The following is a 12,519-nucleotide window of genomic DNA, read 5'->3' as shown; positions in this document are numbered from 1 at the left end:
AAAAGTATAACGGTAAAGGGCACTCCATCGTAATAAATTTCCATAACAATTATTGCGGTTAAGGATCGTTAAAGTTGACAAGGAATCTTTAAAATCTATCATAATATAATATGATATATCAACATTAAAATCAACAACAAAATATTCGTGTTTAACGGTCACAATTCCTTGTTCAATACAGTGGTAATGTAGGGTATCGGACTGTTACGGTAGCGCTCAGTTCGTGTGTATATAGAGTTCAGTTTGTGGCTAGTCCGCGTTAGCCGACCACTAGCTTCACCCCGGGACTGGGGAAGCCAGTCTCTGAAAGCCGATTTCAGAAGTTTCAGTCCGAACTTCTTGCATAGTTGTTCCCTCCTGGATTCAAGGGTGGGTAGTCCGAGTTGGGTGAGGGCTTCTGAGTAGTGAGTGTACTTATTGCCCAGAATGATGCGGCAAGCACGGCGTTGGATGGTCTCTAGACGGAATGACTGGGTTTTGGTAAGTCCGGGATTCCAAACAGGGACAGCATACTCACAGATGGGGCGCACGTAGCAAGTGTAGATGGTGACTAGATCAAGTTCGGGAACTCTGAACATCTTCAACCGTCTTAGGATGAATAGACGTTTGCCGCTTTTTACAAAACTTACAACCTACAAGTTTCCACATGTGCATGTGCCTAGAACTAGGATGGTCTCCAATGCCTAAGGGAATTTTCTTTGTCATTGAGCCTGTAGGCTTGTTCTCATTTAAATGTCGAAATGCTGTCGCCTGACTTTACGCCTTGATATGGAGCAAATTATAGACAACATCACTGGTTCCTTCACTTTTCCACAACCCCTGTAATGTTTTACAAAAGATGCACAACAACATTCGTATTGGTTGATGGCTTACAATATTATTATAGCCACGGGTGGGATTTCACCCCCTAAAATATGGCTGTTGTCTGAGAAGAAACGAAGAATTCAAATAGTAGCCAAAAATGTAACAATTCAGTTCCCAGAATGATAGTTCGGTAGGTGAAACTAGCTAGCTGTCCAGGCCTTCTGACCGATCACGTCATATGACTACTGCCACTGATCTTGGAGGCTGTGTGAGGTGGTTCATGCCTGTCGCCAGACTCTGTAACAAACGTTACCACCACGAGTACGATGGTTGCCACGGTTATATTATCCACGTATAAGACTAGAAATGATCGTTTTTGTGACGCTGTACAGTTTTTCTGGCTTTTTAAAGAAACAAGAAAGGGTTGTTGACTGTCATTTGTATCCCACCTCGCTTAACAAAATGTTGTACAGAAATGACTGTAACAAACGTTACCATAGATTGTTCGATGCTGTCTAAGCTTTCTTTTTGACCTGGTGTAAAAAAGCTGCCCACTTTTTAAATGTTCCTCTGAGGGACGTCCACTTATACCTAAATGATGTAGTCAATAAGGTGAGTCCTTTCGAAGAAAACAGGGTAAAGTTCACTGTTGTAACAAATGTTACCGGTAACGTTTGTTACATGCCCTGTAATGCATTACCAATGGGGCCGAAAATAATAAGTTGCCATTTTTGGCTATGGTTAAAGGAGGAATTTTCCTAAACAACCACGTAGTTTTCACTGAAAATAAAGCCGATTTATTTTTCGACCAAAAAAATGTCATATTCGACATTTCAATGAGAACGAGTGTGTAACGGGCGTATGAAAATGGTCTGATATACGTTTTAGTTGCCTTTAATAGCTTTGACGATTTGAGGCCTTAGGTTTTTGCCAGTTCGCAAAAATTGAAGTCTTCAAACATTACAACAAGATGAATGTAGGCAATATGTTAGTGTATACATATTTCACAGTGCCTGCCATGCAAGAACATAACGTCCTTGGTCGGAATGAACTGACATCTTGAATCAAGTGTGGAAGTCACAAGTCGGACTTCCTCTAGTTTAACGTTGGGCATGTCTGAGATACTGGTCAGAGGGAACGTTCATACATACATTAGATATTTCATACAATGTAAGAAAATGGGCATGTCTCCTGTCAGAAAGGAGGTGATGTGACTTGTGTGTTACCGACCGGTGTTGCGATTGTCCTAATGTTGGAAGGTCTGTGGCACTGTGGTAAAGGTCACCACTTCTCTGACCCCAACACCAAAGGCTTTCCAGTCTCGCATGTCTTCATCAGGTTAAAACAAGAAATTGTTCCATGCATATGATTTGGCATCTTCCTATTTTTGTCTTGCATTACCTGCTTGTTTTGTCTGTTGGGCTATTCTACAGCCCTTATGCCTCCATATGACTGTAGGCCTTCAATGGTTTAGACTCCATGTTTTTCATAACATACTGTCTTATGTGAGTCGACATTGATACTATCAATTTTGCAGCAGTTGGAACACTGCTTTTCCCCCACCTACTTGCATGAGCTTTTGCATTTATTTCTTGATACAGCAGAAGCCGCTTAATTGCACATCCCATTTGCCAGCGTATTTTGTGCAATTATTCGCATGGTGCAATAATGCGAAGTTATCCAGCCGGACTGCAAATTTAAAGGTTTGGGATTTGGGGGATTCCGGTGCAATTAAGCTAGAACTATTTAAAACTATCGGTAAATATAGTCGACGCTTGTGTTCCTTTGTGACCATGCCCTTCTTCTCAAACATCTTGTACGTAGATAATAAACATCTTTTGTACTTTTATAAAGGCTACAGTAGAAGCCAGTTAATCGTACAATGTATTACTGCACACTTCTGTTAATTGCACGGAATCCCAAAATCCCGAACTGATGCGGTCCAGCTGGCTAACTTCGCATATCATTGCACCACACGGTTAATTGGCAAATGGGGTGTGCAATTAAGCGGCTTCTACTGTATTTCACAGTCCTTGCTTGATTTCCAATGATGTATTTGCATCTGTAAGTAGCAACGACTATAGCTGCAGTACAGTGCACCAGTCAGAATTGCCCTGAGGATTGTGACAGACGATCACCGAAACGGGGTGAAAATAAAACAAGGGTTGTGAAATCAAAGATCTGTATCTTATATGTCCATACAGAGCCCTTCTCATTATTGTGACCATATTAAGTTTACATGATGGTTTATGTGTGGTTTTCACTGCTATACCAAAAGTCTCCATAACTTACCTCCTCTCAGTACCCGATTTATCATGGTCCAAAACCCCCCAAAAGCCGCCAATACCCTGATCTGGCTCGTCTTCTGTGTGGCCCAATAAGACAACAAGTAATATTTCTTCATTAAGTAGATTTTCCTTTTTCCATCAACAATAATACATACACCAGGTGCATTACCTTCAATGTAAAGAGGAAGCATGGGAGGTATTACGCCTTAGAAATGACTAAAATTCTGAGAGATTAAAACTCTGCTTTTAGTCAATCAGGTAACCCCCTATTACATCCTCTCAAATCCAATCCAATCCTCTTTATCCTCACCTGATGGACTGTAAAAGAAAGGATCCCATTTCCTATGTGGAAATACAAAACTTCTTCACATCTTCATTTATTATATTAATTTAGATCTATGAGGGTAGCCATCGTAATTTCAGTAATTTTCGGCAATAAATTGTTTGATTTTTAAGGGCCTCTTAGGGCGGCCCAGGCCTCAATAACGGAAACACTCAAGGGTTTATCATATGGTATATATAGTTCCACCTACCTATCACAAAGGATTACTCAATTTGGCCGACTTCAATCTTCCGACCTCAGCATAGTATGCCTGGTTTCTCATACAATCATATTTTTGAAGGTGCTCATATGTGCAAATTAAAGTGAAAAAGACTGTAACAATTCTATCAAGATAAGAGTAGCAAAATTATGTGTCAGAGAACTTGATCAAGAAAAGTACAATATACTTGTACGTGTTCATCCCAGAGTAGCCTTGTTCTTGACCTTTTTTTGTGGTCTTGTTTCTAGATAAATTTTCAATATGCATGACAAAGTCCTGCAGCTACGTATCCTGTGTATTAAAGGGGCATTCCACTTCACACGGGAGTGTTATTTTCCGATAGATATTGATTTTAGGAAGTAATAAATGCATACGTCTTCACATGATATGATAAAGTACCCAGTTGCTTCACGTGCCTCAAAAGTATTCAGTCTTCTACCAAACTCCTCAAGTACCCTCTAATTGAATTAATCCTATGGCTGAATACAATGCAAAACTTTTAGGTGAGGTTACAAAACTAATTTCAGGATTGCTAAGAAATCTCGCCTTGTTATGTGTTCTTTGCTATCTTATGAGCAATTTGCATTCTCAGTGTGCTTAGCGATCCTCATTTATTCCAAAATATGCATGATAAACAAAGTGTCTAATATGCGTATAGGGAATGCATGTGTAGGGTCTGCATGGGTTTACTGAGTGTCATATTGTTTTCCAAAACACATATCGCGCAATTCATCCCAAGGTGAATTCCACAAAATTCGACTGATTATACTATTCATTGACACATTATCTATTGGAAAACACCACCCCCTTTTGGAGTGGAATGCCCCTTTAAACGGTGTCACATATGTGGTGCCCTGGTAATCCCCATGCAGAGCCTTTTTCATTGTGTGCGGCATACTAGATATACGCTGTGAATTTTAGTAAGGTATCTACTAAATGACGAAAAAGAGCAAAAGATTTGTAAACAAGAAATCTTTTTAAAAAAGTTGTGCCTTGCCGCGTGTTAGGGATATCGTCAGGAAAAAGTAGGTCAGCACTTCAAGCCCGGCAAGGCAAAATGCTGTGCCTTGGCAAAAACACAATACAATGACTGTTTTTACTGTTTCTGAAAGAGCTAACCAAGAGGAGTAAAATGCTTTTTAGATGAAGCGAATGGCTTGAACGGTTGCTGAGATATGGCTCCACAAAGTTGCCAAAACCTACCCTCAGATATGGCCGGCTGCGCGATAAACGATGAAAATCAAAAAAATACCTTTTTTGAGGGGTGATGAAAAGGTAAGTAAAGGCTGCAAAGCTTGTTTTATCTTATTTCCCCGTAATATGTACTACATAGAATCACTCCACAGAGTTCTGAACATTCATGGCATTTTATTATGCTTTTACACAGGGTCGATGTATGCAGCACCCACTGGTGTCCTTTCACACAATAATTGTCATCTTACCTTATTCTTTAAGAAATAAGTAAATTTGGGTTTAAAAGTTCACATTTTGGGTTACAGTCAATGGTGTTTTTTGCACCAGTTGAGTCGCATTGTAGAAGATTAAATATCATACTTCATATACTTTTGCAATGTACACAACATTATGGTATCTTATATTACCAACAATGTCACATCTATAGAATATCAGCAATATTAATTGCCTTATAACAAGGTCAACTTGGTCAAGGTGAAAGGTAAGTGTGTGAATATGTCGCATTATTTTCATGTTGAGCCATGATGTTACACTGTATCAACAGTACAACTTTACACTTAGATACATTTGTAATAAAATATAGAAGACAGATGTTTGTACTAATAAGAGATAAAATATCAATAGGTAGACATTGTGTAAACACTAAATTTATTAGGACAAGTTCAACATTTTTCAAGGTCAAAGGCTCAGTCTTCAGGATACATACAATCGACACAGATTTCTTTGATGTACTTGCAGGTACATGAACTTCTCCTTATTTAATCAATACTATAAATAGTATAATGCAATGTAAACTACTTTTTACAAAAACAACAGGCTTACTCATCATTTTCTGTGGTTACTGGTAGCAACAGTATTCTTTAACAAACTTAATGCTAATAGCACTGGCTGCACAACTTGTCAACATTATGTTTGACCTCTACCATTCAATATCTCCGCTCCGCTCTCCAGTCTTATATCAGCTACATCTGGTACTTGGTGCAATCTACACTCCACCTGAAAAACAAAATTATTTGAGTTTCATGATTAACATGTCTACCATCATGGTGATAATGTTCTTCCATCTGAGGGGATGACGACCTACTCCAGTACCACGTCTGATGTTCATCTACATCATCATCTTTCTTATGGCTTCTTTCTTTCTTGTGACGAAAGATTCAGAATGATCCAATAATGAAATGAAGAATTCAATAAAGAAAGAAAGGCAAGTTGGGGTAAGGAATAGATTAACTTATTATCATTGATTAAGTAGATAAATACCTGCAACAAGATGGAAGGAGGTAAGTGTCACTGTTTCTGAGCCATCTTCTGCGACTGAATCTCAGTACCAACTGCGACAACCTCGCCTGGTCGGTAGGAACCTGGCTGATAGTAGAGACAAGAGTATAATATTGCAGGTAAGTACATATTTATGATTTCTGCTACACCAGAAAAACCCTTGGCACAATCTGACAAAGAATACACATTCTGGTTGCACAAATTTTTCACGTTAACAAAAATGCCATTAGTGTTTTGAAAAATTTGGGCATAGGTTACCCGGCTGACCCATATCAGGGGGCACGGTGCCTCAAGTTCAACAAGTGAAAAAAATACAAAATGGTATTTTAGTCTTGGAACGAGGCAAGGGATGATTCACACCAACAGTAACGATGACATTGAAAATACAATTGAGATTTTCTTAAAAATTGGGCATACCCTGTAGGTACCTCAAGTTACCATGGTGCCTCAAGTTCAACAAGTGAAAAGAAATACTAGTAGTACACAACAGGCCAATCAATGATCCATATGTAAAATATGCTAAAGAAAGCAATAAACTAATAAGAAAAAAATTACTAAGAAACATTTTACATACATGTAAGTTTCATGACTAAAACATGGATAAAGAAACACTGCATAGAAATTATATTGCTGGGATTGACTTGAGAAAAAATTGTTCAAAAGCACATTTTCTTCAACATGCCCCCCTCCCCCAAACACTACAAATTGTATCAAGTATTTTACCTTGAAATTCTTCATCCATAGCGTCAAAAAAGGTTCTATTTGTGCCGCTTCAGTCACATATCCTCCGTTTCTGAGGGGCACGCGGCCCAAAATTTGGCGCGTTTGGATCGCGCGGCGCCGCCGCCCGGCCAAATCGGGGCGATCGTCGGGGAAAACAGGTACGGCAGAGGGTTTTCGTGGTAGCGTTGAAATACCTAGTCAAACGTTCTTGAGACGTTTCGATGACGTCATTGCCTACTTATATATTCACATGCAATGCATTGGTCTAATTAGGCATTTATTTCATTTTTATGAATAGGTAATGCAAATTATTATGCGAGATAATTCACTTGATTATATATTTACTTCAATGGATTTGAAATATTACCATACGAACGCTTCATTCATTCGATGTAACCAGATGTTAAGAGGCTTTCAGTACCGACCACAACTGTTATCAAATGCGTAAAAGGGAGGTATAAAGATTGACGGGTATGTACTGTTCGTCGCCTAAGCCGTAAGTTTGTCCTCGAGAAAGACAACTGGGAAGGGCCTTTGGAAGGGCCTTTGGAAGGGCTGGGTTAACATTGCTTGAACCATTGAACCATTGAACCATTGAACCATGGAACCATGGAACCATGGAACCATTGAACCAACCAAGAAAATAGTGGCTACAAGGCCATGCCGCCTGCGGCGGCAAGGCAAAAAATGTGTGAAATCAAGGTAATTCTTTTTCAGGTATCCTTATAACCCCCATGTAGAGCCCAAATTAACATTTCCAATCAGTTATGATATTTTTCACAGTTAAGTATGATTTACAAGATGACAGGAGCAAAATCACGCGTCAGAGAACTTGACTCTCTGCTGTTTTGGCTTGAAACATGACAGAGTACACCCTTAGCAACGGCCTTAGCAACAGTTTTGCTAACGATTCTGAAAGAAATGACGTAAAAAAAACACATTTCTGCATCTGTTACATGTTAAACATTTTAACATGATTCCTTGTACTTCTACTGATGTAATCAGAATAAAATACTACAGAAAAGTAAGTTCTTTGCATCAGTTTTGTTGTGGAGTACGATCTGAAACCTCCTTAACAACAGCCTTAGCAACGGCCTTAGCAACGATATTGTCACTATAAGCTGGCAGATGTGTCATTCTTCACACATTCATATCTCCGGATTTCATTGATGGATTTCGATCATTTAAAGCTTAATATGCAGAGAAGGATACATACGGTAAGTCTAACTCATTAGGCAAGGCCCCATAGGTAATGTGAATAAATGAACGATATTGGAAAGTAAAGTATATATTTTTCACCAGAAAATCACCAAAAAATATGATTTTAGGCAGTCATAATTTCGTGTTGAATCACAATATCAAAAATCAATTGATATTTTTATGATCCTCTTAGCAGGTTCTACCAGCCTGTGAATTTTCGTGGAAAAATATTGATGTTTAATTTTTTGCCCCTCCCCCTTGTTGAAGACACGAAATTTCCAGATCATTTAGGTGGTGATAGGTTTGTAGGGTGATAGCCGGTAGAAAGCTACCATACCAGAATGGCTATCACGTCAAAATATATGCCACAGGCCTTCTACTATTCAAAAATAACAAGGAGAATTTGCCACCTCGGAGGTACCGATTTTTCCTCTGGCCCATGGACTAATACCGATGGGAGGGTTTTTCTAAGCATTATGTTGCTGTTCCACCAAAGGTCGCCGATGGCGCTGCTGTACAATGACCGCGCCGTTCTGGAGAACCACCACATCAGCACGAATGAATCATGGGCCAGTGCTAGCCAAATGCCTCAGATGGGGTAGACACTTTTAAAGCTAGGATAAGAAAATTAACATATGCATCTGTACAGCGCATGGCCAACTCTGAAATAACACGATCATCAGGTTATTCCATTCAGATGCCGTCAACCACATTACATCAACCTTATCTTCATACATCCCAGCTAATTCTACTCATCGTCTTGCTGTGTATGTATCTATCTTCTTGTCTTGTGTCAACATGGCCTAAGCATTATGTTGCTGTTCCACCCAAGGTCGCCGATGGCGCTGCTGTACAATGACCGCGCCGTTCTGGAGAACCACCACATCAGCACGGCCTTCAGGCTCATGGAGGACGACAGCCTCAACATTCTGGGAAACCTTTCAAACGACGACTTCCGGTGAGTCCTTATACAGCGTAAAAGGCAAGAAAGTAAAAGACGAACCTGCAGACAGCTCTTACGATCGATCTTCATGTCTGTCTTGTCCCCAACGACCTACAGGGCAAGGAATTTAATAAGTAGGCAGGTAAAAGGCAAATGTTAAACAAACAAGTAATGTTATACTAAATCCGTAAATACTTTACCTTTGGGACCGCATCCCTAACACAAAAGCGCCGCCTAGCTGCATTGCGAAGTAGAATCAGCCATCATTGCCCTGAAGAAGATGACAGACATAACCTTAAGTATTCGTTATTCCTAAGTTACTTTGGTTTTGCATCAATAATAATAACTTGTATTATATTATTTTACAGAAATTAAATGTTCTGAGAGGATCCGGCAACAGAAATATAGATTTCCTCTACGAGGGTTGCTGTGCTTGTGCTGTGCTGTGCTTGCATTTTTTTATTGATTTTCTTTGATGCTGATATATATATATATATATATATATATATATATATATATATATATATATATATATATATATATATTTGGGGTTGTCCCTCCAGGGCACCTTTAAAAGCGCAAAGAAACAAACCTTATGTTGCAGGACTGAGGTCGCTAACATGGCACATTGAGAAGCGCCAGTACGCAATATCCCCCTGAGTAAACAAAAAATAAATAAATAAACAAACAAATAAACAAACAAGCATTGAGTTGCAGGACTATATGGACGCTAACATGGCACATCGAAGGCGCCAGTACGCAATATCCCCCTGAGTAAATAAATAAACAAACAAATAAACAAACAAACAAACCTTGTGTTGCAGGACTCTACAGACGCTAACATGGCACATTGAGAGGCGCCAGTAGGAAATATCCCCCCGAGTAAACAAACAAACAAACAAACAAACAAACAAATAAACAAACAAACAAACAAACAAACAAACAAACCTTGTGTTCCAGGACTCTGCGGACGCTGACGATAGACATGGTGCTGGCCACGGACATGTCCTTCCACTTTCAGCAGGTCAAACAGATCAAGAGCCTTTTGTCCTGTCCTGAAAGGTAAGCGAGTACTTGTAAGTGGACGAGCCTCGTTAGGTCTGCGTCACATATTCAAACCGGGACCGTGATAGACAATTTTTATTCTTCGTTTCCACAAACAAGAGCCTTTTGTCCTGACTTGAAAGGTAAGCCGGTAACTGTAAGGCCTACGTCACATTTCCAAAGCGGGGCCCGACCTGGCATTCTCCTACGCAGAGGGACCACAGTCGGGTCGAAACTCCTTGTGGTCACCTCTGCTGTCTGGTGCACTCAGATCAGTTACTGACTGCCCTGCTTATAAATATTAATGAGCTTACCCTTATATGGGCAGTCAGCCGTTGGGGATCGTGCGTAGGAAGACGTAACATGATTGGCTGATCGCTTCCCAGCGGCCTCTGCGAGATGGCCTTCGTAAACAGAAAGCCCAAGAAAGGCCTATTCTCTGATTGGCTGACAGCTGGTTTGTGGCGACGCTCACAGTAACTGCTGGTGGGCCACCAGACAGCAGGGCCCCAATAGGCAGTTAGCTAGACGTTGGGGACCGTGCGTAGGAGGATGCGACCGAGCAGCTTTCGGGAACGAAAAGTGCAATAGAAGAGACAACAAAACACACAGAATGTGATAAGATTAGTCGTGAGAATAACATACCTTCCGTGATACTTTTATTCTTCGTATCCACAAATATCCCGGCCGGGCCCGTTCTTTAAAGACTACGGCCCCAATTGAACAAGCTTTTGTAGCCCTGGCCGGGCTCCGAGGTCATAAATTTTGCTCGGTAGACTTCAGGATACTCATCGGTGTACCCCGGTCTCTATTTGTTACCGGGTCCCGGAATTATTCTAAGCCCGACTTAAAATGAACCCAGGGCCCGAAATAGGGGCCGTCCCCACTGAAGATTGCGGTGAAAACTGTCCATCAAAATGGTTTGCTTCTTTATCTTTTTTCTAAGTAAGGAGTGGTGGTAATTGAAAAAAGATCCTTTTACTTGCTTTCCCACTCAGTATTGACAAGTCCAAAGCGCTGTCGCTGCTTCTCCACACGGCTGACATCGGCCACCCTGCCAAGCCCTGGCACCTGCACGCCAGGTGGACGGAGCAGCTCATGGAGGAATTCTTCAGACAGGTAGGAGGTGACAGGAAGTACAGTTCAGAGTTGCTAAAAACATTCATTTATGGGAGGGGCGGAAGTAGAGTTTAGAGTGTGCAGAACTAAGCATTTATCAACATGAGATGACAAACTTGCGAGAGTGAAATGAAGTAGAGTTCAGAGCAAGTCATGGAGGAATTCTTCAGACAGGTAGGAAGCTTTTTAGGAGTGACAGGAAATAGAGTTCAAAATTGGTAGAACTAGTCATCTATCAACCTTGAATGACAAAGTATAGTTTACTATTGGTAGAGTTGGTAGAACTAGTTATTTAGCAACCTTGGATTACAGAGTTGCGAGAGTTCATAGTTCAGAGGTATTAGAAATAGTCATTTATCAACCTAACAGGTACAGACCTTCCAGGTCATAGGGTCAATGGACGAGCATACTAATTCACGGGGAGGTGTTGTTTTTGGTCTGTCTGTTTGCGTCTTCGTAGTAACATTGTATATATTTTCCATCTACGTTCAACGTAAAATGAGAGGAGTGACCAACGAAAACATGTAATGTTCATAAAAACCTTTTGCACAATTAATGAACTACAATTATGAAATAAGGCATACGAAAAACTCTGAATACTTTTCGTAGGTATACGAAACATGAACTATTGTTTATTAAAGTTTTGTGCTCATGGTTCCATTATTTTGGTATTTTATTTATCAGGGAGACAAAGAGAAAGCCCTCGGCTTGCCATTCTCACCGCTCTGTGACAGAAATACCACGGTGATAGCAGATTCACAAATAGGTTTGACACTTTATATTAGCTTCTAGTTATCTGCTAACCTAGCAATAGAGTTCTATATTCTAGTATTTCGTAGTGCTTCAGAAAGGTGTGTACATGTTTATATATGTACCGGTGAAACTTTTCCTGACAATGTTTAATGTATTTTATGTATTTTCTTCGTGTATTGGCGGAAATGGAATTGTCATTATGACACATTGTCAATGTCATTACATACAACTAAAGTAGAACAAGACCACCCAAAACTTCTATATGAACGAAGACGATGTTGAAGCACTCCCAAAATAACCCTGGGGAATGTAGCAGATGGTCATCGAAACATCGGTTGGTTGTTGACAACGAATTTTGTTATTCAGAGACTTTCAAACCCAATGAAACTGTTTATAGACGAGCACTCTTTCTACAAGGAGGCAGAAGACATCTAACATTGACCTTGTCACGCATTTCTGCAGGTTTTATAGATTTTATAGTTGACCCGACGTTCCAAGTGATGGGCGACATGCTGGAGAAGATCCTCACGCCGCTCGCCCCCAAGCAGCTTGCTGAAGAACAGCAGCAGAGGAGGGCGTCGGACAGCAGAATATACCAGGTACGTCACTCCAAAAAGTAGTTACTCAAGAA

General features: G+C 40.3%; 1 protein-coding gene and 1 long non-coding RNA gene across 2 annotated transcripts in view; one reads left to right on the top strand and one right to left on the bottom strand.

The window, feature by feature from the left end:
- The window catches only part of LOC118405728 (calcium/calmodulin-dependent 3',5'-cyclic nucleotide phosphodiesterase 1C-like), a 34,806-nt gene that overhangs the window by 15,489 nt on the left and 6,798 nt on the right, over nt 1-12,519 (top strand). The window contains exons 7-11 of the mRNA XM_035805407.1: nt 8,862-8,987; nt 9,933-10,034; nt 11,015-11,135; nt 11,820-11,901; nt 12,351-12,487. Coding sequence (XP_035661300.1) covers nt 8,862-8,987; nt 9,933-10,034; nt 11,015-11,135; nt 11,820-11,901; nt 12,351-12,487 — 568 coding nt within the window. The remainder of the gene's footprint in view (nt 1-8,861; nt 8,988-9,932; nt 10,035-11,014; nt 11,136-11,819; nt 11,902-12,350; nt 12,488-12,519) is intronic.
- On the bottom strand, nt 5,763-7,038 carry LOC118405729. Its single transcript, XR_004829932.1, has 3 exons — nt 6,830-7,038; nt 6,089-6,193; nt 5,763-5,824 (listed from the first exon to the last, which is right to left on the bottom strand). It is a non-coding gene; the product is annotated as an uncharacterized LOC118405729 (long non-coding RNA).

This window comes from Branchiostoma floridae, chromosome 18 (assembly GCF_000003815.2).
Source record: "Branchiostoma floridae strain S238N-H82 chromosome 18, Bfl_VNyyK, whole genome shotgun sequence".
Taxonomy (NCBI): Eukaryota; Metazoa; Chordata; class Leptocardii; order Amphioxiformes; family Branchiostomatidae; genus Branchiostoma; species Branchiostoma floridae.
This window is presented reverse-complemented; position numbering and strand designations above follow the sequence as displayed.